The sequence below is a fragment of the Podarcis bocagei genome (assembly GCF_964188305.1).
Source record: "Podarcis bocagei genome assembly, chromosome: 2".
In the NCBI taxonomy this organism is placed as follows: domain Eukaryota; kingdom Metazoa; phylum Chordata; class Lepidosauria; order Squamata; family Lacertidae; genus Podarcis; species Podarcis bocagei.
This window is the reverse complement of record NC_138126.1, coordinates 98692599-98718911: the sequence shown is the minus strand read 5'-3', so window position 1 is coordinate 98718911 and position 26313 is coordinate 98692599. Positions and strand designations below refer to the sequence as shown.

Genomic DNA, 26313 nt, shown 5'->3' with positions numbered 1-26313 from the left:
GTTTCTCTAGCGTCAGCTCTCTCTTCAGTCCTGAGGAGCAAGAGGAGCGGGGGGGGGGAAGCTTTATAAAGGAAGTTCTCTCTAGGGCGCTGTTGTAAACGGAGAGGCGTGCTCCTCTATTAGTTTCCTATCTCTAGGGGTCGAAAAGAGGCGGCAAAAAAAACAGCAACCCACAAACCCCGGGGTCCTCCCGTGCGCGTGCGCGCGAGAGGCATGGCCATTGGCTGAGCTGACTCCATGCTGTGTAGGGAGACGAGGAAGCGGCTGCTCGAGGCTGGGAAAGGAGCGAGGGCAGAAGCGGATAGCGGGAGTTTGTGTCTCGGCTGGGCGGCATGGAGGAGCTGGACGTGGAGCCTGCGGTCACTGTGCGTCGCTTAAGCGTGTCCCTCCCTCCCTCCCTCGCTCGGGGTGTTTGTGGGTCGCGTGGAAGGCAATGGGATCCGGGGAAGGAGGTGGGGCTGCAGGTGTCGGAACGGAAGGCTCCGATTTGGGGTTTTCCCCGCCCTCTCGATCATGGGCAAGGAACTTGAGAATTGTAGATTTGGAAGGGAACCCCGAGGGTCATCTAGACCGACCCCCTGCAATGCCGGAGTCTTTTGCCCAGCGTGGGGTTCGAACCCGTGACCCTGAGATTGCTCTACTGACTGAGCTGTCTCCATTCGCCTTTGTGTCGGAATATGCAAGTTTAATAAGTTTCCTCCTCCACCAACACCACCAACCTCCTCTCCAAAGTGAGCAGAGGCAATAACGTCGTGACAGGGCCAGTTTTATCTTGTCTCCGGTCTTTCTTGCAAGGAGCTCAAGGCAGCATGCTGTGGCTCTCTTCCCCCAGCCCCATTTTAATTTTACAGTTATAACAGCGCTGTGAGGTAGGCCTGGCAGAGGAATAGGGCCGTTGCTCAGTGAGCTTCATGGAGTGTGTGTGGAGGATGTTCATTCACATGCTTAGCCTGACCCCAACCACTCCACTTCAGAGGCTTGCTACAGTGGTACCTCGGGTTACATACGCTTCAGGTTACATACGCTTCAGGTTACAGACTCCGCTAACCCAGAAATAGTACCTTGGGTTAAGAACTTTGCTTCAGGATGAGAACAGAAATCGTGCTCTGGCGGCGTGGCAGCAGCAGGAGGCCCCATTAGCTAAAGTGGTGTTTCAGGTTAAGAACAGTTTCAGGTTAAGAACGGACCTCCGGAATGAATTAAGTACTTAACCCGAGGTACCACTGTATTTACCTTACACCCCACATCTCCATCCACTTGTTGCCAAAGAAGCATATAACAGATCAAAAGCATGAACAAACAAAACCGGCGGCCCTGTTCCTCAAGGCTTGGCCACTGACCAAACTGTGCCTCCTTAAGCTGTGCAGTCTTAAGGGCAGCTGGCAGCTAGAGCCAGTTTGCTTTTTCTGGCAGGGTGCTGGGAAGCCAGCTCCCCACCTGCACTCCTTTGGCCAGTGGATGGGATCAGGCCGGTGTACCTGGGAGGCAGGGAGTGCCAGTGGCAGAGTAGTTAGAGTAGTGGTTCTCTTAAGTTTTTTCTCTGAGCCATGCTTTCGAAATAAAAATTTGCTTACACCACACCAAATTTTTTATTGGTGGTACAATGGGTTGTCTTGTTCCAAAAACTCCCTTTATTCATTCTTCAGCTCCAACACCTAATTAAAAACAACTCTGCAGGACAGCCAGCAAACCTCCGAGTGCAGGAAATGTTTTGGTTCCATGCCTTTCCAGAATCAAGCAAATAACTGTTTTTAGTGGTTCTGCTTTGATGAAATTCACAACGTGCACAGCCTGATCTAGAACCAAGTTCAAATCAGCTACAGGGGTCTTGGTGATTAATGCCTCTGTAAAAAAAACAAAAAAAAACCTCAGTGATTTAATACTGCATCTGGATTTTTCTGTTTGATGAGTACTACTGTCCTGATACCGCAGTCCAAAGACAGGCTCGTGGGAGTGGTTTGGTGCAGGCATTATTATAAGAAAGAGTTAAGTTTACAGTAAGTCACCCAGCCAGGCCTCACTGCCATTACAGATGCAGAATGGACACTGCAGCAGTGAGAGCTTGCCGTGACTTGTCTGCACTCAGGCAGATGTTTATACAACCCTTATTCCCAAAGCAGCATACTCCGTTTGCCCCAAACCTCCCATCATAGCTGGCTAGTGAGGCCATATGTGGCAGCTATCCAAGGCTTCTCCCCTCTCTGGGCCTAAAGCCCAGCATCTCAAGGACTACAGATAAGCACAGCATCAAAGCAAGTCAATTAACATATATCAAAGCAAGGAAACATAAACATATATGAGCTCATTCTTGCAGCAGCTGCTCATTATTTCGGCTGGTTATCTTGGCTATCAAGATGGCATTTGCAGGCTTTCCAGAACATTTCACTTTGGTTCAACACAGCTACCAAGCCTCTCATATTCCCTGTCATACATGGTGCTCCATCTGAAAAAATTTCAATACAAGAATCCCATGAAATCTCATTTTCTCCTGCCACGATAGTGTGGCGCACCACAACCTTTGAGAACCACTGGGTTCCTCAAGCTCAGGGGTCGGAGCCCAGAGCCCAGCAGTAGCGACAGCTCCCATCATCCCTGACCGTTGACTATGTTAGCTGGGACTGATATCACATGGCAAGGCAAGCAAGCATGTCCAAGATCGTAGTAGGCAGTTGGGTTTGGTGTTGATTGAAGATGTAAGGGTGTGTGTTTTTTTTAATAGGTAGAACTTGTGAGATGTTCTTCAGAAGAGGGTCACTCTCTTCATTCCAGCTTTTGCTGCTGTCAGTGTATGTACAGTGGTACCTCAGGTTAAGAACTTAATTTCTTCTAGAGGTCCGTTCTTGACCTGAAACTGTTCTTAACCTGAGGTACCACTTTAGCTAATGGGGCCTCCTGCTGCCGCTGCGCAATTTCTGTTCTCATCTGAGGTAAAGTTCTTAACCCGAGGTACTATTTCTGGGTTAGCGGAGTCTGTAACCTGAAGTGTCTGTAACCTGAAGCGTATGTAACCCGAGGTACCACTGTAATTTAAGTTGCAGGTGTTTTTTTTTTAAAAGTGTACTTCGTAACAGATGTGTTTTGATTTCAGCATTGTTACCATATTTGCCTGTCTAATTCCCTTCCTTCCTTCTGTTTCAAACAGCTGATTCCAGAAATAAATTCTGACAAGAAACAGTTATGTTTCGAGTGGGGACCTGGGGAGATGCTGGTGTGTGAGACATTGTTTGGATCAACAGGTTGGTAACCTCTGTTACTAATGTGCATGTTTTTGATGAATTAATAGTAGTGAATAGGCCCACACAAGGTGATATAATGCCTTAGTGCAGGGATGGAAAACCTCAGGCTTAGGGATTGCATGTGGCCCTCTGGGCCTATCTATCTGGCCCTTGGAACCAACCCCAAGCATTTCTGCGTGGCAGGAATGCATCCCTGAACTCAGTTAATTATTTCTCTTGCTTGCCTGGGTGGAGACTAGAGAGGGATGTCTGAGTGTTGTAGACACTAGCAGACGGTACAAAGGTGAGGTTGTCATTTGTCGCTGCATCTACTTTTGGTTTTGGCCCCGCACATCACTGGTATGTGGCCCTTGGAAGATCACCCAGAAGGAAATGTGGCCCTCTGACTGAAAAAGGTTCCTTCCCCATCCCTGCCTTAATTCTAGCAGAGTGTTGATATGGAATTGCATGTGGTGGGCAGGAGCATCCCAAGACAGAAAAAGTTGGTTAGAATTAGCGAGGGAAGAGAGATTAATTAGAATAAAGGTGTGAGAGAGAACAGAAGGACACAGAAATAGAGATTTATAGTTTTAGACATTGCTGCTATTAATCTTACTGGGAATACTGGTTAAAAATCATTGCCTGATTATTGTTTAATTTTTCAATAATTATTTATAACTACTTTGGCATTCAACTACAATCGCCCCTTCTTTGTCCCTCAAAGTAGACTTGCTAAGTGGTCCTTCTGATGCCCACTGAACTTTCAGCACAGGCTGTGTTAATGAATTTTAGACTCAAAATGCCTGGGTACATGTACGCAACACTTAACATGGCTTAATTTAGTTCAAGCGCTAGGGAACCTTTTTCAGTCCATGGACCACATTCTCCATGGGCAAGGTGCCAAGGATGGCATCCTTGTGGCAGACAGAGCCCAAGACACAGGTGTCTTGTGGTTAGAGGCAAAATTGGGCAGAGGATGTGTCACCGGCACTGAGAGAGGTGGCCTGGGGAAGGTCCACAGGGCTAGATAGAAAAGTCTGGAGATCCACATTTGGCCCCTGGGCCTGAGATTCCCCTCCCTGGTCTATATGCTTTAAGATAGGAATGGCAAACCTATCAGCACCTAGGTGGTAGCCCATGTTGGAATCCCATGAACATTGTTCTGAACTCTTTGTTAGATCACTGGGACAAAGTGTAATGAATTAAACAGCAGCCTTGTTCAGATATTTGCAACAGTAGTTTTCAGACTGTGCTTCTAGGAAACCTGCGAGATTATCAGAAATGGCACACAAACTTCACCAAATGACATTTTTTTCTGAGGCAGTGGCGTGGCCCAGTAATCCTGGCTTAACACCCCACATGAAATATGAGTTCACCCTCAAAAACATCCTACACAAAGCTTCAAGGGTGTAAGATTCCCCCCCCCAGCATATAAATAATGGCGAGAAAGATCCCAAGAATGAGGTCAGTTTATAAACGAAACGAAACACTAGTACAAGAGTGTGTGTTAAAAGCATCCACGCCCTTACCTTTACAGAGCTTGCATGGAACAGAGGGAATGTAGAACTACTTTGGAATACATATGCACCCAAATAACCTCAGCGTTTTTTGTCGTGTCCCACTGTGTTGTGGGGCTGATACGCACATTATTCCCATGGTGAACTAACGGTGTTTGGCTGTATTAAAACTTCTATGTGATTTGTTTCAGAGGGTAAAGAGAAAAGGCCTGACTGCCCCTATGTCTACGTTGTTCGCAAAGATCTAGATATATACTCTCAGACTTTGAGGAAGCTTTTCAATGAATCACATGGGATCTTTGTCGGCCTTCAGAAGGACGAGAAGGAAAAGCTTGGGAAGTCAAGGACTGCCCAGTAAGTGATCTAAAAATCTTCATGTTCTGAGATCATCCAGGTAGGGGCAGTGTGCTATAGTGATTCATTCGTTGATTTGCAACAAAACCTTATGAGTGTGAGTGTGCATAGCATTGCAGCCTCAGCATATTGACCTTATTTAATCTGAATGTTTCTTCTGTAGCCACTGTTATTTTCATGAATTCACTTGCTGTCTACCAGAGGGATGTAACACCCTAAATAATGTTGAGGGATACCAGTGTGGCAACGGAGAGTACATTTAGTTCATACTGCTTTCCAAGCTCATGCATGGTGCTTGGAAAGGGTCTGTCCATAATTTTTTTCTTTTTAACTCATTCTAATCAGACTCTTCTACTTTTGTCAGGTTGGTTCGAGTGAGCAAAAACTACCGCTCAGTCATAAGAGCCAGCATGGAAGATTCTCATCAGTTAGCTGGTAAGTTGTCCTACAGTGTTAATGTGAAATGCGGTGGACTTGAGTCCACAATATATGTATTTTTTTGTTTTGGCAAGCTGATCCAAACGTATGAATTTATTGTGTATACTTGTTTATAAATTCTGTTGATTTTAAACAGTTTTATTATGTCTTACTTGTTTTTGAGATTTGTTGATTATATTTTGAGAAACGCTATTTTACACTTTTGTGTAAACTGCTTAGAGATTTTTATTGTGGTCTATATGTAGATTTTGTAATCTATGCTCTTCATTCAGTGAGCTACACTACTAAGTGGTCTGTACGATATAATTTGTGAGATGATAACAATAAGAAAGTAGTCTGAATGGCTCATGAAATTGAGCTGGTCATACAAGAAGTCAGTTTGGAAATCTTTTGAATCCCAGGCTCCACTGGGGCCGAGAAGGTTCAGGTGATGGGGCCTTGGCACAGGAATAAGAACTACAGCCTTTTGAACTTAGCTGATGAAGTGCTAATTAACTAAGTACACAGAAGAATGCATAGTGGTACCTCGGTTTAAGAACAGTCCGGTTTAAGAACAATTCGGTTTGCAAACTCTGCAAAACCAGAAATAGTGTCCCGGTTTGAGAACTTTACCTTGGTCTAAGAATGGAATCCGAACGGTAGAAGGGCAATGGCAGCGGGAGGCCTCATTAGGGAAAGGACGCCTTGGTTTAAGAAGGGACTTCCAGAATGGATTAAGTTTGTAAACTGAGGTACGACTGTACTGGTTTCTCCATACAGAATGGTAGATCTGGAGTGTAAATGTTTCTTTGGCTCAGAGAGCTAAGAAAAAGGAGAAAACCCTGACTTGTATATTTTTCTTTTGTTAGTTTCAACACAGGACCCAGCAATCCACATGCAACACAGCACTGAGGTAACCTAAATATTTTTTTTTGGTGACATTTGAGAATAACTTTTTTGCTAGCATCTGCCACAGAGCTTTGCAGCAGTTCTAATTTCTATTCAATTAGTTTTTTTGATTCTGTCAGAATCCCAACTTCTCTTGTTGCTTAATTGTCTTGGAAATACAGGCCTACCTTGGAGGTGTTGCGGGTTCGGTTGCAGACCACCGCAATAAAGCACTGACAGAATTTTTCCAGAAAAAATAAGTTCTGTGATAACTTATTGTTATCACTAGCATTGTCAGCAACTGCAACCTGACATAAACTCAGTTCTAAGCTGTATTCTTATTTATTAAATTTCTGTCCCTCCTTTCATCTGAAGGTCACAGAGTGGTTAGCAATATATTTAAAGTATTGCAATATATTTTGTAAAGTGGAGTTCATCTAGTTGTGCACAGGATATTACTCACTGTAGTTTGATCTTTGAATTTTAAAAAAATAAATAAAAAGGAGATATTTAGTGCCTGTGGAAGCAGCCAGATACTAATAAACCATGGCAAAATCTTCTGAAGTGATATCCTATGCTACCACTTGCTGTTCTTGGTGGCCAGCCATGCAAACTTGTTCTCACCACTGAGACTGTTTCTTAAGAGGCGTAGGGTCTTGTGTTACACAATGCTGAGTTTCAGAGGTACTCAAGACAGCAGAGGAGCAAGCACAAACCTCTGGATGAACCACTTCCCCACCTCCAGGAAAAAGAGGGAGGAAGGGATGCTTCAGATTCATGCCTACAAGGTGAACTTTAAGAACTGGTGTAGTATGTGCTCTGGCTGCTGCATTCAGCACTGGTTGCAGCGTCCAAACTTTCTCCAAGGGCAGCCCCACGTAGAGTGCATTGTAGCAGCCTATCCCTGAGGTTACCAGAACATAGATCCCTGAAGCCAAGCTGCCTCTGCTCAAGAAAAGCTGTAGCTAACCTATTCATGTGAAGTTGACTCCAAGCTCAATACGTGTCATTTTTAAATTAGCGTCTGTTTTCCTCAGGTGTCCACTTTGTCTGCGATGGAGTTGATCTGGAATCTTTGTGAAATCATGTTCATCGAAGCAGCACCAGGTGAAAATTGGACTAAAATGAAGTCAAAATGGCATGCTTGGAAGTATGTGCAGGTCGCTTTTTTAAAAAAACAAGAGATACAGTGGTACCTCGGTTTTTGAACGTAATCCGTTCCGGAAGACCGTTTGAGTTCCGAAACGTTCAAAAGTTCAGGGAAGTGTGACTGGCCCAAGGTCACCCAGCAGCTGCATGTGGAGGAGCGGGGAAGCGAACCTGGTTCGCCAGATTACGAGTCCACTGCTCTTAATCACTACACCATGCAGAAACAAATATCTTTTTTGCAGCTGGTTCTCTCCTGCGTCACCTCCTTGACTGGGTTCGTCTTCATGTGTGTGATGTGGACAACATGCTTTGCGATGTTCTGAGGAGCGAAAGCCCCGTAAAACACAAAAACTTCTGGGATGCGGTGAGTGAGGAATTTTCTTAGCCAGAAAGCATTTGTTTCACTTTTTCCCCCCAGAAAGAAACCTAGTTTGAACCAAAAATAAAGGGCTACTTGGAACGATTTCTATAAAATGTACGAGATCTTTTTAGTTTAAATCAAACAGAATCATTATGAGGAAGGAAGACCGTTACATGTTAAGCATCTGTCAATGTAAGCTGGAAGTGCTATGTACCAATAAAATTTTTTTGAGCTGATGTTTCAAGACCTTTCTCCAGCAAGATACGCACAAGGGATTTGAGTGCAAGGCAGTAGTTTGTAGCTCTGTGATTGCGATAGATCACTATGGGTGCAGAGTGAAGCTGGAGGTATCGATGCCGATGTTCTATCTAACAACAGACGCACAGCCAGCTCTGCATAATGGCAGCAAGTTTTTTGTGGTAGGAAGAGGAATAGTCCTTTACATTGGTGCTACTTCATGGCTTGGTTGATTGGGCTAGTCCCTTCTTTAGGATGCTTACTTTTCATAAGCTGCTGTGTGTGCCACTGCAGCTGCATGCATATCGATTTAGTATGTTAGTATTAACATGTTGGTGCTTTCTGGGGTTCAACTCAGTTGCAAAAACCTTGCTTTTTGCTTTTGCAGTTAACTATCTTGGTGCTGCAAGGTCGGATGGACGAAGCTCGACAACTGCTTTCTAAGGAAGCAAACACCAATCCCACTTCAGTGGGCATGTGCAAAATTTTGGACGAGTTGATGAAGAAGATGCCTGTTCTCTGTGTATGTAGGATGTTCTTCTCATGTGCAGTGCGGTTTGTTTATCCCGTCACTTGGTGAATTGTCTGAAACTGGTTTGGCGTTCAGATCATGATACCGGTTTCAGACATTTTGCGTTGGCAATACATTGCAGTGGTCAGGGAGCCATGATGTCTTCCCAGCTCAAATTGCCTGCAGATGGCAAAGGCGCAGGCAGGCAGAAGGAGCCTGAGAAGGTTCTTGGGCTTCATCTTCCTGTTACTTTGAGGAAGCCAACCCCCCCAAGGTGGGGAGGAAGAAGCAGCCAAGATACATTCCAGACATCGTAGTATATCAGCGTATTGCACTATTTAGCTCCTGATATATCACAATGTTGAAAACCAGATATTGTCCAGCCCTACCTGCCACTCTTCCTCAGAAGAGCCCGGGGTGACGTGTTCAAAACATGCAAACAAAAAAGTGGTACCTCTGGATGTGAATGGGATCCGTTCTGGAGTTCCGTTCACATCCTGAAGAGAACACAACCCACGCATGCACGGGTCGCGATTTGCCGCTTCTGTGCATGCGCATGACGTCTTTTTGAGCGTCTGCGCATGCGTGAATGATGAAACCCGGAAGTAACTCGTTCCGTTACTTCCGGGTCACAGTGGAGCACAACCCGAAAAGACTCTACCTGAAGCAACTTTAACCCGTGGTATGACTCTACAACGCAACAGCTGTATGCTGAAAAAATAATTGTAACAGATTAATTAAAACAAATACGTGCACTGCTTATTAGGAGCACACCTCTTGCTTATGGAATTGAGAAGGCCTGGCAACGTTCTGCTTTGCTGGTGTTAGCAGTTCATGCGTGTGCCTGTTTTTTGATTATATGAATCTGCTTTCTTCTGAGTCAGACCATTGGTTCATACAGCTCAGCACTGTGAGGGAGCTCTGGCAGGAAATCTCCAAGGTCTCCGAACGGGTTTTTTCCAGCCACTTTACCTGAGATCCTTGTCAATGCTGAAGGTTGAAATGGGGACTTTCTGCAGCATGTTGTTTCTGCCACTGACAAGGATTAGGTCATTCTTTTTCATACTGCTTTCATTGTTGTAGGAAATAGGTTTATTTTGTCTCTGAAAAAGTTGTGTAATCTTTGGTGCACCTTCAAGAAGAGAGTTGCTTCTGGGTTTCAGATATGGGCTTACGTATTTCCAGACATTGGATGCAGAAGTGGCGAGGGGAGTGGGGAGTACAGTACATATTTGAAAGGCAGTTCTATTAACAATGAAATTGATTATGTAAATGTTGACAGAGGTGCTTGTCAGCAGAGCGTTATCCTGTTGTTGTTCTCCATCACAAGGAGGAAGGTTAATGGTACAGTGCCTGTTTTGGCGTTCCAACATGTGTGCCCCTTTTCATTGGATAAAACAAAATTTCAAAAAGTTTCCTGTTCATGCAGAGTTGTTTGAAAGCACTGTAAATTATAGTGTAAGAGATATCTAAAACTAGGAAAAGAGGAAACCAAATTGCATGTTTGTTTCTTCCTTACCAGCCTAGCAACACCCAGACTTTGACAGAGATGGAGCTAAAATGGCAGCATTGGCATGAGGCATGCGAACGGTTCCTAAAGGATGGGACATTTGCTTCTAATCCACACATGGAAACCCTCTGCAAGGTGGGTAAGATTGAAGAATGAAATATTATGGTTGACCCCATTACTGAGTTTAAAGCAGTTTGGGGTATAGGTTCTGCAATTGCCTTGAAGACATTTGGAGCTTGAATCGTTTGGCTATATTCTTTTCTGTGATATGGTGATCTTGGGCGAGTCACCAATATGTCAATACAGTATCTTGATTTCACTCGTTTGTATGAGTCATAAACCCAACAAATGGGCTAGGACAAAGTGTTTGTGTATGGATGGTACCATATTTTTCGCCCTATAGGGCGCACTGGCCCATAGGGCGCACCTAGTTTTTTTTTTGGGGGGGGGGTTAAAAAAAAAAACCCCAGCCGCAGGGCTGGGGCGGGGGAAGCCCAAGCTTCCCCCGACCCCAGCCCCCAGAACAGGCTGCTGACCGCAAGGCTTGCAGACATCTGCCCGAAGCACGGGGGGTGCTCTGGAGCGCGCCCCGTGCTTCGGGCTGCAGGCTGCTGACCGCAAGCCTTGGAAGCCCGGCGGGCACTCCCGCCGGGCTCCCAAGGCTTGCTGATAGCTTCCTGAAGCCTGGAGAGCGAGAGGGGTCGGTGGGCACCAACGCCTCTCACTCTCCAGGCTTCAGCGAAAGCCTGCATTTGCCCATAGGACGCACACACATTTCCCCTTCATTTTTGGAGGGGGAAAAGTGGTCCTATAGGGCGAAAAATACGGCATATTTCATTGATTGGGTCCCTGTTCTGAAGCCAGGAGGAATGACAGACTCTCAGAAGTGGTCTATAAAACCATAACAGTTCTTACTAAGGCTGAACATCCTTACTGAGGATGATTCAACATCATGTATGTTCTCGGGTGTAACAATTTGGGGCTGCTTATTAAGCGGCGCTCTCTGCTGAAAGTTTGCATTGCTAGTACAGCTAACACTGCTGCTGCTGCACCCAGAACAGGCTACCCTACCTAGTTTCGGAACATCAGAAACACCTGTGACAGAAGGGGGAAAGCTAGGAGAGCTTGCTCATGCCCTTTCTGGCACAACTGCCTTATAGAGTTAGCTCAGTTGCATCTTTTAACAATCCCCCAGACTAGAAGGAATACTGGGGTGCCCAAGGAAATACTAGATCCCAGGTTCTTGAGACAAGATGACCTGTGTTTTCCAGCCAGATACATCACTTGCTCTTCCTTAACACACCCAGTCTTATACTTCTGTAGCATGCATGAGCGCTAGCAGCCTAGGCTTTGTGGGCTATTACCAGAATCCCTAAGCTTGGCAAATACGCATTCCAGACCCCAACAGCCCAATTATATGAAGCTTTATTTAGAAGAGGAGGTAGAGGAGGTGGCAAATGGACAAAGCAGGTTAAAAATAAACAGGAGCTCTGTGGTTCAGATCTACCCGTGCTGTGCGAAGAACTTAAAAACGGGTTTCTCAGTCTACTCACCTGTAACAGAACATAGTTGATCAAATGCAGGTGGTGGATGATGGGAGGGAGAACTGAAGTGGTTTGTTTTTTCTTCGTCAAGATCTTGGTGGGAGATGAGAGCACCATTTTAGAGAAGAAAGACCTCATGACTAATTGGTACCATTTTCTGGTAACCCGGCTGTTGTACTGCCACCCTACTGTGAAGCATGTGGAACTCCATCTCTACGCACAGGTAACTCGGGGGGGGGGGTGGAATCACTTTTAGAGTAGAGCCGGCCACAACCTTTGGGCCACCCAAGTGGAAAAGCGGCTGGCAGTCCTGTCCTTTTGCTCCACCCACGGTTTGCCATGCCTTCTAGCTCATGACAGTGGGAGGAGGAAGTGTTGGGACTGTAGGTCCGCGATGCTCTAGTACACTGGGTATATCCCAGACAGAGCCATCTGCCCTTCCTGCCACCGACACTCATGAGAAGCTTAAGTAGCAAATTTTTGAAAACCACCACACTTTGTACCAAATCCTACCTGATCAAAAGAGGGCCTTCATTTCATAATTGTGCTTGCCTTGACCTGGGAAAGTGAGCATCCTCGGTGTTGAGTAAACCCTACCCCTTTCTGTATTCTGCAGTCAAGCATGGACCTGTTCCTGGGAGCAGAAAGCAGCCCGGAGCCTTTAGACATCATCTTGCTGGCAGCCTTTGAATTAGATATCCACCAAGTGATTAAAGAATGCAGGTGAGTATTGCCATTCTTGTCTGAGAGCGTTTGGCCAGAATTCTATCAGCTTCACAGTCCGGTATCCCAAGTATTGTAGGGCCCAAATGAATTCTTGCAGAGTAGGGTACAGCATCCAGCCTGGAGCTTGAGGCTTCTTGTCGGGGGTTCAAAAACTGCTGCTTGCGCTGCTGCTCGATCCCGTCCTTCCTGCCCCTTGCCTTTCGCTGAGGCAGGGAGGAGAGCCTGCAAATCTGTCTGCCGAAGCTCTGCGCCCAAATTCCCTTTGGGGCTTCTTTTGGGGTGCACAGCACCCTTGTGCTCTCCCCAGGACCCTATTGACTATTGAGCCTTTCCCAGAGGTTAAGGCCCTTGCTCTGTTGCCATTAGCGGCCTCCCCGGAAGTCCATATCCTAAGTATTCTAAGGCCCAAATAGATTCTTGCAAACATCGTGGTGGGTGCATAAACGGGAATAAAAACGAAGAGCTGGCCAAGCTAAGAGCTTCGTGGCAAAAGCATGCACAGAGAAAATGAGATTCTCTTAGGTGCGATAACGTTTGCTAAATTGGGCTGGGGGAAACGTGTCAATTTTCAGAGAGCAAAGAAATAGTTTTGTGTGTTCAATTATCATTTTGCCTTCCCTCCCTTTCGCTCCTTGTATATACAGCATTGCCCTGAGCAACTGGTGGTTTGTAGCCCATCTGACAGACCTGCTGGATCACTGCAATCTCCTCCAGTCGCACAACCTTTAGTGAGTTACCCTTCCTTGGTGTTTTTGCGTTTTATCTGTCAGTGGTCAGGCCTTCCCTGTGAGTGTGGTGTTTGAGAGGTCCCTTGGCAATCTTGTGGCCACCGGCAGTTCAAAGGCAAACATGTTTATTATCTGTCAGATAATAACTAAGATGATTCTTAAATGTCTTTGCTTTACTTTTAAAAACTGCTTAGTTTTAAGTTACCTTTTTTATGGTAACGCTTGGCATTTATTTAGCATTTTAAAAGTGCTTCATCTAAATTACAATTTTATTAATCGTTTTACGTATCTGGGACTGAGACTGAGAGTACACAAGGTTGCCTAAGACAGTTTAATGAACTAGAGACACTTCACTCTACTAGCTCTTACTGACAAAATGAATCTAAAGTGCTTATTCTTTTGGAACCGTCAGCAGTGCTGTGACATATATGACAGAATATCGCAGGGCAAATCCATCTGCTTTTGTTATACTCCCTAAGGGATGGTTTAGCTCTTAAACTCCCACCAGAATCTTGTTCAAATATTATTATTTTTTTGTGGGGTAGAGGTTGTTGTTACATCCTGTCCAACAACTGCTGTGGTCTTTTCACAACCAATTGCTTTGATCATAGTGCCTAGCAGTTCATGTTATTAGGGAAGAGCGAAGGATTTTGAATGTGGACTATACTTCTACATACACATTCATCTTGGAAGGTTACAAAAGTCACAGATGCAGACTTTTAATTCATTCGTTTTCCCTTCCTGAAAGCAGTGATGGAGAGAAGTGTAAATTGGTCTTTAGACTGAAATGTAGTCAGCCTTCTGTTGCTCCCCTTCCCAATGATGACTGACTTACATCACTTAGCTGAGGAAAGAGAAAATGGCAGAAACCTTTATGATGAACCCTTCGTCACTTTAATTCTGAGTGATTTTGGTGTTCTCTAGGAGGGAGAAAGCCACAACAGAAGCTGTTTCTTGATAATGGTTAGGTGCTTGCCACTAACTAGGGATTATGCTGTCCACCGTTTCATTCTTGTTTCACTATTTGTAGACTATGAAACGTATGTGAACTACTCTTAACGGTGCAGAAGTGATGTTGACACAGAAGGAGACTGGGATTTTAATAACTTTGACAACAAAAGGACTAGCCGGAGCAGCCCTAAATTCAGTGGAAGTGATTACATGGAAATGGAAATTTTTAAATAATGTGTTCTTCTTTTAGTTTTGGTTCCAATATGCGTGAATACCTCCTGCTGGAATATGCTTCTGGACTCTTCTCTCATCATAGGTAGCAATCTTGTTTATTTTTTTAAAAAAATATGTTATAGTATTGTGAAGCAGGAGGAGAGATTCTGTTCTGAAGAAAAAGAATAGTAAGACTCTGAAACACGAGGAAGGGTTGGTTATGCTGTATTAAACTCATGACAGTCGTTTAAGGCATTTGATGATAAGTGCTACTCTAAACACTACCTCTCTTCTTACAAATTTAAAATACAGTACTGTATGTTGTTACCTGTATATTATTTTACAGACACAGAAAACGGCCCATTAGATCATCACGCTCTTAAAGAACAGAGGCCAGGGTAATATTTAGAATAGCAGTTACCATCGAATGGCTTCTAGAGAAGAGTAAAAGCCGTTTTAAACCCAAAGCTAATCTAACATAAGGTTCCCCTACTGCAAGTGCCCTGTAATTTTTAATATACATGCATTCATGTTAGCTTGAGCACCAAAATGTTTCACTTGCAAATTTTTACTTTCCAGAAGCTTGCAGGGCATGTTGCATTTCAGACTGGTGAGAACTCTAGATGTTCCTCGCATAAGGGATTCCAATGTAGAGAAGAGGAGCAATCCAGACAAAAATCCAAATTCTTTTTTTTGTGTGCTCAAGGCATTTCTTAATTTGCATCTGTTGAAGCTGAGCATATGGGAGCCTGACTGCAGTTGCTCTTCAGCTTGAGTGATCGATTGATAAGCCTAATTGGTCAAAGACTTGGGAGTCAGGCTTCTAAACATAATATATCTGCTTCAATTAAAGTTAATTGTGGCTAACAGTGCAATCCGAACCATGTCTACTCAGAAGTGTCCTTATCAAATTCAGTGGTGCTTATACCTAGCTAGGTAAATAAGGTTAGGATTGCAGCCTTAAGTCCCACTGAAATAAACACTTCAAAGTAATCTTGACTAATTTAAGTTCCATACATCAACTGTAATTTGTTGTAACTGATATTAAACTGTAACTGATATTAAATGGTTACAAATATTTTTTTAAAAAAAATTATAAATGATTGTAACTGGTCCTTGCTCTTTGTGGTAAAGCCCGGGCAAGATTTCTAATACATAATAAAATAGTAGTTTCTTTAGTGGGACATGGTACAAGTAACTATATCTGGATATTAACTTTATATTTCAAGATTTAAACAGTTTTCATTGACTTCAGATTTCACTGAGTTTTTTAAGGATTGTGAGGCTTTTCATGTTCACAACTTGCGTAACCCACAAAGGCCAGAATTTTTATAGTTCAAATTCTCATTCTTTTTATCAGAAGTATCACTGCATGGACTAAGGACGATGATCTAGGGGAGGAAGTGCACATGAAAAGTGTCGAGCGTACTTTTTTCTTTTCAGAGACTGCTCCCACAGAATTCCATGCCGCCATTTTAGTTTTTCGTTTTGAAAAGCTCCCACTTCGGTTTGCCCTGTGAGCTTGGTAGGGTCTATGAGGGCAGCTTCTGGAAAAGGAAAAGCTGGAAAGAGTTTGTGCGCAGAATGTGTGGAGACAAGTCTTTGGCTCGTGGTCTGTGTGTTGTGCTGTTGTTGTGAAATGGCTTCTAGTAAGTTATTTTGTGATAACTGCCTTTTGAAAAGAACTATTCAGTCACTCACATTTCTCCTTTGTAGCTTATGGCAGCTTGCAGTAGACTATTTTGACCATTGTCCAGAATTTGGCAGAGCGTACTTGGAGCATCATATTGAACGGATCCCTCTGGACACAGAGCATAAGGCCCTCAAAATACTGAGGATCTGTGAGCAGAGAATGATGACCGAGCAAGGTACCTTTAGATATATATATATGTATATTTTTAATCTGTTCATATAAACACCATTTACTGAGTGCATCTCTCTCCCCTCCCAAGTCCGTAGCATCTGTAAGATCATGGCTATGAAAGCCGTCCGGAACAATCGCCTCGGCTCTGCCCTGTCCTGGAGCATCAGAGCAAAGGATGCCGCTTTTGCTACCCTCATATCAGACAGGTAAGTCTTGCTTAAGGGGAGAGCCATTTTGTCCAGCAGCAGTAACAGCAGAGAGATCTAAAGGTTCTTCTTGGGATAACCTGGCTATTGGAAGACCAACGCTTTCGTCCAGAATTGGCTTTTGCACCTGCATGTTAGAGGTGGGTTGGGCAGGGTCCCTTACACAAAAGAGGGGTAAGCTGCAGAGCACATAACAAGGTAAAAGGTAAAGGGACCCCTGACCATTAGGTCCAGTCTTGGCCAACTCTGGGGTTGTGGCGCTCATCTCGCTTTATTGGCTGAGGGAGCCGGCGTACAGCTTCTGGGTCATGTGGCCAGCATGACTAAGCTGCTTCTGGCGAACCAGAGCAGCACACGGAAACGCCGTTTACCTTCCCACCAGAGCGGTACTTATTTATCTACTTGTACTTTGACATGCTTTCGAACTGCTAGGTTGGCAGCAGCAGGGACCGAGCAACGGGAGCTCACCCCGTTGTGGGGATTCGAACCGCCGACCTTCTGATCGGCAAGTCCTAGGCTCTGATTTAACCCACAGCGCCACCTGCGTCCCTAACAAAAGGTATTGCAGCATTAATGTGAACATAGCCCTTCAGCACCCATTGCACACAAGAGCAGAGTGGGTGGCGCTATGGTCTAAACCACTGAAACTCTTGGGCTTGCCAATTGGAAGGTCGGTGGTTCAAAGCCCTGCAACGGGGTGAGCTCACGTTGCTCTGTCCCAGCTCCTGCCAACCTAGCAGTTCGAAAGCACACCAGTGCAAGTAGATAAATAGGTACTGCTGTGACACGAAGGTAAATGGCATTTCCATGCGCTCTGGTTTCTGTCACGGTGTTCTGTTGCACCAGAAGCAGATTAGTTAGACTGGCCACATGACCTGGAAGGCAATCTGTGGACAAATGCCAGCTCCCTCGGCCTGAAAGCGAGATGAGCGCTGCAACCCCATAGTCAACTTTGACTGGACTTAACCGTCCAGGGGTCCTTTGCCTTTCTTCTTCTTCTTCTTCTTCTTCTTCTTCTTCTTCTTCTTCTTCTTCTTCTTCCACCACACAAGAGCAACTGGGTGAGGAACTCTGAGCTGTATTTCTGGAGTATTGCTGTTAATCCAGAACAGGATACAGTGTCAATACTGTGCTGCTTCTCCTTCCAATGGAAGTCATATGCACCATTTGGAGAGAGTGACTGCGCACAGAAAGGGGTCCCAGTCTTGCTAGGCTGTGACATACCTACAAGGCAAGAAACCTCCATTTCCAAGCTGCGACCTGCATATGCTAATGACCAATCAGCAATCAGCATTCAAATACTACACCCAGGGGGTTAAACTGGCTCTTTAAAAAAAAGGGGGAAGTATACTGGTACCTCTGGTTGCGAACGGATCCATTCCGGAGGCCCGTTCGCAACATTAAGGAACGCAACCCTCAGCGGCGCGTGTGTGCGAGCAGCGAAACCCGGAAGTAACCCTTTCCTGTACTTCCGTGTCGCCGCGGGACGCAGCCTGAAAAAAACGTAACATGAAGCAAACGTAACATGAGGTATGACTGTAGCTTGAGGCTGGAATTCCTCTGAAACTGAGAGAGACAAAGTACTGCACTCAGGGCAAATCCAAGTTCCCATTTGCAAGCCCTCACTTTGAGGGGAAATGCTTTTGTCTCAATCCGACCCGCGGACGGTTCAGGAATTGCGTGTTTTTACATGAGTAGAATGTGTCCTTTCATTTAAAATGCACCTCTGGGTTGTTTGTGGAGCCTGCCTGGTGTTTTTACATGAGTGGAATGTGTGCTTTTATTTAAAATGCATCTCTGGGTTATTTGTGGGGCATAGGAATTTGTTCATTTCCCCCCCCTTCAAAATATAGTCCGGCCCCCCACAAGGTCTGAGGGACAGTGGACCGGCCCCCTGCTGAAAACGTTTGCTGACCCCTGGTTAAGCAAATCGGAAAAGCTTTTAAAGATCATTTGCTGCTCCTGCCTGAGGGGGTTTGGTTGGGTAAAAAGATAAAACTATAGTCATCTCATAGTTTATACCAGGGGTAGGAAACCTAAGGCCCATGGGCCGGGTCATTTAACTGGCCCACAAGCCGCCCCCGAACCGAGCCGCCCACTTGGTGAGCCTCCACGGGCTGCGCTAAACCAGCACGGCACGGGGACTCGCTTCCGCAGCGCCAGAAATCGCATCTGCGCAGACGCTGGAAATCGTGTCTGCGCCGAGCCCGGAAATCACAGCAATCTGGCCCACAGAGGGATCTCCACTGGAGTGAACCGGCCCAGGCAAGGTAAACCTTGCCGACTCCTGGTTTATACCTTACCTGAGGGTTGCTTTCTGGAATTTCGTTCCACTACTTCATCTTTAATAACAAAGAAGCTCTCAAAGGTCCATTTTGGGAAGGGTGCTTTCTTGGTCAGTCATTTCCAAGTTGCTACAACTGCTGGTATGCCAGGAGAAAAAGAAAAAAGGAAGTATCCTGCCCTGGCTCTGCCTCTTTCTAATCAGCCTCTGTTGAGATGGATAATTCTGCCTTGGCTGTACAGCAGGTATGACTGGCTCATTCCAAATCGCTCAGAGAGGCAGCAGAATTAGCTGCCCTTGGAGGACGCTCTGTCTGTAAAGTTTCTCCATTCAGGCTGTGTGTTGAAAACAATGACTCCTGAAGAAACATGGGATGGAGGAAAGGTTCCTTTGAAGGCAGGCCTTCTAAAAAATGAAGCTAATTTGAAGAGTTAAGAATGAAGTGTGCCTCTCAGTTCAATTCAGGGGAGTACATGTGACTTGATTATTAGAAGTTTAGGAAGCACTGTTCTCAATTCCAGGAGGCAATTCCATTCACAACAGCAGGTTTTGAGTCTATAGAATACTTGTTTGTAAGAGGATGGCATGTTGAAGTAACAATATGTACACATTGATGGTTCGGAGCGATAATAATCTTCCCACCTATTCCGCCTCCTCTAGATTTCTGAAGGAGTACTGTGAAAGAGGCTGTTTTTCAGATTTGGATCTTATTGACAACTTGGGACCATCCATGCTGCTTAGTGATCGGCTGACATTTCTTGGTGAGAGCTATTTCTTACAGCCTCTTTTGAAAAGGAACGACATGGTGCGCTGGGCGATGACACCACCACTTGAGGAAAGGGGACTGAAATTCATTTTGCAGTGCATGCGTGAAGCAGTGCAAATTCCACATCTCGGAACAACCAACCATGAAACCAGTTGTTACAGCCTTGCTTAGCTGGAGGACATAACAGTAGTCTTATCATGAGTAACTAGACAGACTTTCTAAGACGTTTCCTCTTTACGTCACAAAGGGCATATTTGTTTTTTTTAAAAAACCACAGGAAACAAATGCTTCCAGGTGTGGTAACACTAATGTTGCTGGCTTGTAGCTCAGACAACCACAGGAACGGATCCTTCCTCTGTGGGCCTTGCATCAGTGTGATGGCAAATTGAATTGAGGTTTTCTTATTGATAATCCAGTGGAGGTTTCAAGGATTCCAGGGAACTAATAAAATAGGATAACGTGGCTGGATCTAGCAAAATGTAACTACTGATTTCTTTTTCTTAACAGAAATAGTTAGAGGGAATGTGACACAGCCTAATCATTTTCCCAGCCTGAAGGCACTTTGAAACTAGATAAATTAATCTTTCAAATGCCCTGGGTACAGAAGTGCAGCCATATAATGCTGAAGTTGGCATCAGGGTGAAATTGAAAACAGAAACCGTCTTTAACTTCTGAGTTTCTGCCTGTGTTTTCATGTTCTTATTTAGCTTCTCTAAAACTTTAAGGTCTTAATAAGATTTTTTTGCTTACTCAATGAAAGGTGAGATTTTCAGGGCTTTAAAAGCTGGTCCAGTTTGCATCAATAGCTGCAAATACTTTTTTAAGGCTCCCTGAGATGTAGGGATTGTTTTCTCTCTTTCTCAGCCTTTGCCATCCTGGTGACTTCCAGATGTTTTGACTGGCAGGGTTGATGGGAGTTGTAGCCCAAAATATCTGGAGGGCACCAGATGTTGGCAAAGTCAGCTGTGCATTATGGAAACAGTTCGGTGGCAATTGATCATGATTTGTTCCATTGACATGAATGGGGCTTAATTAATGTTAGTAGTTGTTGGTTGCAACTGCCTCCTTTACTGGATCGCCACCAGAAATCTCAGCTTCCCTAAACGACCAAGATGCTAGGTGGCCATAATGCAGTTTTAATGGATCACTCTTTAAGAAATGGCTTTGCAAGCCGACGGTGTGCTACCCTGAAAATGTGACAGGCTGAATTAATGTTTGGATACAGGGAAGTACCGGGAATTTCATCGGATGTATGGCGAGAAGCGGTTCTGTGCAGCGGCTAAGCTGCTGTTGACATTGATGACAGCTCGTATTGCTCCTTGCTCGTTCTGGATGACCTTACTGACTGATGCACTTCCGCTCCTGGAGCAGAAAGAGGCAAGTGTGATATTTCCGAACAGTAGAAATACCTGCCGGTGGTGGTGATGGTCTAAGGAATGTCCCCACTTTCCTGGGAAAACTAATCACTTGACAGGGAAGCATGTGACCCTGTGCTCCCACCCCAAGTAGCATTCAACAAAAGCCCAGAGAGCTCCATAGCTGTATGGTTGTGAAGATTCACAGTGGCAGCAGGTAGGCAGCCAACTGCACTCTGTGTAATTGCTAAAACTCCGTCTAGTGTTCGCAGGGGAGATGGATGTGTGACCTTCCTCTTTGATCATCTGCTTCTTCAAAGAAACAGACTCATTACTGAAAGAGCTTTAGCGTTCCTGCAGATGGGTTCAGTTAACCTTGATACTAAGCTGTAAGTCATGAAGTTTCCCCTGAGGTTCTCTGCCAATTTCTCAAGGGCTTGTATTTCAGTAAGCTGGTTAACTCTGAATCCTTTTCAGTTGGACAAAAATGGAAATGGTGCTCTACAGAAATCAGTTGGCCTTGGTCTACAGCACCCAACCATCAATTTGCAACACTTTTCCTAAAAGCCACAACCAGGCTGAGGAAACCAAAGTGTAGATATTCAGCTTTTTAATCTCATTGGTCACTGAGATTACACCTTTCACGTTTAGATGCATGACCTGCCACACATCAACGACTTGAAAGTCCACCTCCAGTAAATAAATGCTGGAAGAAATTGCAGTTGTATGAAGGTAACTACTGTTTTCCTCCAGGTGATATTCTCTGCTGAACAGACATACGAACTGATGAAATGCTTGGAAGATGTGATGGCAGCAGAATCGAAAAACCAGAAGTTCCAGGTAATCTTGTCCCAGACCTTGGCTTCATATCACACTTTGGAGGGAAACTAATCGGTCTCCGGTTCATAAGATAACACTATGCCATGGACCTTGGTTGGTTGCTCCTTGGAGAAGGAATAAAGCAGGAGTCACCTGCATGTTCACAAACTTATTAACTATGTTTCACCATGATGTGTGAATGCAGCCTCGTCCTTTTCCTTGAGCCCTTGGAGAAGTGCAGAGGGCTCAGAAAAATGACCTAAGTTTTCTCTCACATGTGGCGTAGCTTGAGAAAAGGCTGAAACAGCAGAGGAAACATCTACGGATCCCCGTAGCCTAAGAGTGTTTTATGAAAAGAAGTTTTGGTCTCAAGGTAGAAAAATGGAAGAATTCATAGCAAGTTACATGATATATGGCTGTTTCTAGCAGGTTGGAACTTAGCCATTTTAGAACAAGAGAAAGAAACCGAGACACTTGGTTCCATGCAATCCTATTTTCTGTGACTGTAGTCATAGCCCCTTGAAAGATGCTTCCACGTATTGAATGCAGACTAACTGGAAGCGGTTTCTTTCCCAACAGCCATAAAATAAGCTGACAAAAGAATGCTTAGTAATGTGTAAATTGCAGCTCACATACAAAATATCAGTTTAAATGACAGTAGATTAGCATATTTCAGGGATGCGGAACCTCTGGCCTATTTCGGACCACCACACACATCTGCCTTACACCTGACATGAAGTTTGGGGCAGATAAAGGCAGGGCTTGGCCTCATTAAATACTGTCAAATTGGTGACCTCGTAAGATTCTTTGTGTTTGCAGGAGGATGATGCTGAGACCATGAAGGTGGAAATGCTGAGAATTGGTCTAGCACGAAACCTTGCACGAGCCATTGTCAAAGAAGGCACATTGGAAGAATCATGAGATCACTTTATTGGAGCGGCTCACAAACTCTGCATCAATTACTTACTGTACATATCATGGCTGTTTTTTCTAGGAATAAATGTCATCTTTTGCACTTTTCTTTTTAAAATTGCCTTTTGTAACATAAAACAGTGGAAGAGGAAATTCCTTTCTCCAGTGAATTCAATGAAAATTGAGCTTTCTGCTCTCCTAGACTTCAGCAACTTAAGATTACTTAAGGTAAGTAACCTCCTAAAGTGACCTAATAATCAACATCTAGATCTAGTCCATTTGATAATCTAAAACCAACCCAAATCTCCATTCATGCAGAATCGAGGAACAAAAATTATTTAAAACTTTTCTTACCCAAGAAGCAGCTTGTAATTCTAATTTGCAGGCACAGAAAATTTTCGGCATCCTTGCTTTCCCCTCATTCCACTGAATGAAGCTGTGCAGCTTAGCTTTTAAAATAAACCACACAACTTTCATCCAAGCCCCCATCTCCTAAGTAGCAGCCAGCCTGGACTCTGAGCATTATTTAATCACAGGATGCTTCTGCTTTGTTGAAGGATCTGGTTTTATTCTGACTATTGTTCTTAAGAGAAACAATACTATGCGGTTGAGTCCTAGGAGGTGGGGGGTGGGGGGAACACCCTACAGTACTAACTGGCAGCGAGGCAGGTGAAGCAGAGTAGAGAAAGCAATTTTATTGAACGTGCAGAAAAACAAGTACTTCCGAGACATATTTACAGTCTTTTGCGTGTTTGGTAGGAAGCTGCAACTTCAGCCTATGAACAAGTAACATTCATAAATAACTTCTGAAGCTTCTAACAGTACATTTCCACACAGTGAGACAACGGGATCTTGCTACTGGGCTTGGACAGCATGGGTATGGCAGTACTGCTGACATTGAGAAAGCAATTGTGCTTCCTCCCTCCCCCCTGGTTTCCTCAGTGAGAGAGAGACTTGCTCATAGGCAAGCTGTAGCAGTGAAACCTGCTCTCTACAGATATGCTATGGCAGCTGGGCAGACTTGCAAAGCAAAAACAAGACAGCAGAGAGACTGAAATACGGGAGAGGACCAGATCAAGAGGCAGAAGAAATGCCGCCCTGTTCTCAGCCGCTAAACATAGCGGACGCTTTCCTCCCCAAGTCTCTCCTTTTGTTCATATGGACCATGTCTGTCCCTTTCTGGACAGTTCCAAGTCTGTACACAAGTCTGAACCCTCCCAATAACTGCTGAAGCTCTTTACGCTGCAACAGATTAGGTTGCACTGCCTATAAATCCTTAGCCCAGTGAGTACCCCAAGCCTTTGTAGGAGACAATTGTTGCAGGTCGCCGTTAAATCTCTTCCGTGTTAAGTACAAGGTGTCCAGAAAATTAGAATGGCTGTTTGTAAGACTGGCTGAGCTTTTAAGAAATGTAATTCAGTTTAAGCCAGATTTCCACCTTCAGATCAGAGTGGCAAGAAGTACTTAAAATTACACCTAGCAATTCTTAGCCTACTTGAGTTTTAAATTTTTTTTTAAACAGCCTTTTTTCTTCATAACCAAGCAAAATGATTAGTTCAGGACAACGTGTTTTTTTGAAAGGATATTTCAGATCAAAAATAATTGTAGTAGATCAGAGGAAGTGACTACTAGACCCAAAGCAGTGATATTCACTTTATGGCTTACGTGCCATATGTTGGACTGTTAGTCCGACTGACTCAACACAGGGATCTCCTCCTGGAGACAATTGCACTTAACCACTTAATATTTGGAATGAATAAAATACAATATAATCAACTCAGCACATGCATTGTCATGGCTTCTGTTTCCCCTTATCTGTAGGTCTGGTGTTTTCCTATAGCTCTATGTACATTGTATAATTCCTAACTACTAATACTGCCTTTGAAAGAAGAATCAAGGTCTTGGCTGCATCATTTCCTACCTTTGACCCTGATCGACAGATGCACCAAGAGTGGATGCCCTCGCTTTCTCCCCAAGCTCCCCACTTGAAAAATGGACAAACTGTGCCTTTGTGACTCTCTCATAGTTTTTACCGCCCCCCCCCATGGAATACAGTTGTTGAATGCTGAGGGGAAACCGACTGTAGAGCCACGTGCGTCCAAAATGTAGCAGCTGCCTAGAAAGCGCACATTGCAGAGTCAGCTGGAAGTATAAAATCAAAGGCAGCAGATTGAGAGCTATGTGTTTTTACGCTCACATGTGGCATGTATAAAATAATACAGCTTGTTGTTCACCTGTATGAGCTGTGCTGGCTTTTGGGGTAGATGTTGCCTTACAAAAGAAAACGGGAGTGTCAGGTCATGGCAGAAACCTCCCCTTGCGGAGCTTGTGTTTATTACCCAGCAAGCCTGCAGGTGGTCCTAAGTTCTGGCACCAAGGAGGTAAAAAACAAAACAAAAAAACCGAGCACAGGAACATCTGTTAGGGCTCTGCCCCAAAGAAACTTACGAAGGCATCATAGCCCTTTGTAGACATCTGGCCAACACTGAGGGAAGAGTGCTCCGTTTCTGCTTACGAAGCTCACCAGAATGATCAGATTTCAAGTTTAGCAAAGTGGAAGATAGAACCGGATTGGCCAAAGTAAAGAAACCGTCCAGGCCTCTACTTGTGGCTGCCTACACAAGTTCATGCTCTGTGTTCATGCCCCCGACTGCTTCACCCCAGAGTGCAGGAAACATTCTGGACTAAAGCTACAAGTGGAGTGGACAGGACATGTTAAACAAAGCTCAATATCGCTGCCGGATACCACTTGCGCCCTTTCCATTTCACATTCGTTCCAGTCCCTTTGGGGTGCCTCTGGGTCATAGGTTTCCCCACTGCTCAACCGGGGGGAACTGATCCACCTCCCCCACTTCAGTGCTGGGCTGGTCTCCTAACGCGAAAGTCAGTCGGTACCTCAGCCTCACCTTCTCCTGCAAGGAAGAAGGAAACAACATAAAGCTGCAGTCAAGAATACAGAGTAGAAAGACGAAGGAGCCTGGAACGAGGTTGGCGCATGCCACGACGTTATCTGTGCACTAGCAGGGCTGAGCATTAGTTTGTCTGATACTTTACGAACCGGGGCAACGAATTGCTGGAAAGAGAATAAGGCAGGCGGGGGGCGAAAGTCTTTGCTCCCCCCTGCCTGCCTTCCCGGGAGAGCGGAGAAAGGCAGCGCGTTTCTCCGCTGTCCTGGACGGCTTTGGAAGGCAGGCAGGGGGGGGCAAAGACTTTCGCCCCCCGCCCGCCTTCAGAAGAGGTCCAGGACCTCTTCTGAAGGCGGGCGGGGGGCAAAAGTCTTTGTTCCCCCTGCCTGCCTTCCCAGGGGCTTTTACATCGCCCCGGACAGCGGAGAAGTCCTCCGCTGTCCCGGGTGATTTTAAAATGCCGCCCACCAGCATTTTAAGATCGCCCCGGACAGCGGAGAAGTCCTCCGCTGTCCCGGGGTTTTTTAAAATGCTGGGGGTGGGAAGAAAAGCCCTTGTCCCCCCCCAGCCTTCAGAAGAGGTCGGGGGACAGACTGTCCCCGGACCTGGTCTGAAGGCGGTTTCCATAGGAACGCATTAATTGATTTTCAATGCATTCCTATGGGAAACCGTGCATCGCAAGACGAAAAACTCGCAAGAAGAAAAAACTTGCGGAACGAATTAATTTCGTCTTGCGAGGCACCACTATAGTGACTTCTGCTTGTGCAATGGCCCCCTTCTCCTGCACACACCCTACATTCCCCAAAATTGGCAAGGGGGGAACCCCCAGAAAAGTACACGGGGAAGAGGAGAACTGCCTGCCTGGCAGACTGAAATACTT

The 26313-nt window shown here is 45.0% G+C and overlaps 2 protein-coding genes across 8 annotated transcripts in view; one reads left to right on the top strand and one right to left on the bottom strand.

Annotated features, from left to right (window-relative positions):
• Positions 1 to 226: 226 nt before the first annotated feature.
• On the top strand, positions 227 to 22630 carry NUP85 (nucleoporin 85). The gene is made up of 19 exons (XM_081184581.1): positions 227 to 365; positions 3143 to 3236; positions 4924 to 5086; positions 5451 to 5521; positions 6373 to 6416; positions 7429 to 7498; positions 7783 to 7904; positions 8527 to 8661; positions 10172 to 10294; positions 11795 to 11926; positions 12320 to 12426; positions 13074 to 13157; positions 14359 to 14424; positions 16038 to 16189; positions 16274 to 16391; positions 19336 to 19436; positions 20667 to 20818; positions 21550 to 21636; positions 22435 to 22630. Exons 1-19 carry the CDS (start codon positions 333 to 335, stop codon positions 22534 to 22536), a joined length of 1956 nt encoding a protein of 651 aa, XP_081040707.1. The 5' UTR covers positions 227 to 332; the 3' UTR covers positions 22537 to 22630.
• Positions 22631 to 23202: 572 nt separating this feature from the next.
• The window catches only part of GGA3 (golgi associated, gamma adaptin ear containing, ARF binding protein 3), a 33803-nt gene continuing 30692 nt past the window's right edge, over positions 23203 to 26313 (bottom strand). For all 7 annotated transcript variants that reach the window (XM_081184550.1, XM_081184555.1, XM_081184551.1 and 4 more), the window contains one exon: positions 23203 to 25439. In XM_081184550.1, coding sequence (XP_081040676.1) covers positions 25329 to 25439 — 111 coding nt within the window. In that variant the 3' untranslated portion in view covers positions 23203 to 25328. The remainder of the gene's footprint in view (positions 25440 to 26313) is intronic.

Bases quoted from the DNA above. Each gene is read 5' to 3' on its own strand.
- NUP85 (XM_081184581.1), top strand. From the start codon at position 333: ATGGAGGAGCTGGACGTGGAGCCTGCGGTCACT. The intron at 6,417-7,428 runs GTAACCTAAATA...TGTTTTCCTCAG, and splicing joins ACATGCAACACAGCACTGAG to GTGTCCACTTTGTCTGCGAT. The intron at 12,427-13,073 runs GTGAGTATTGCC...TTGTATATACAG, and splicing joins CAAGTGATTAAAGAATGCAG to CATTGCCCTGAGCAACTGGT.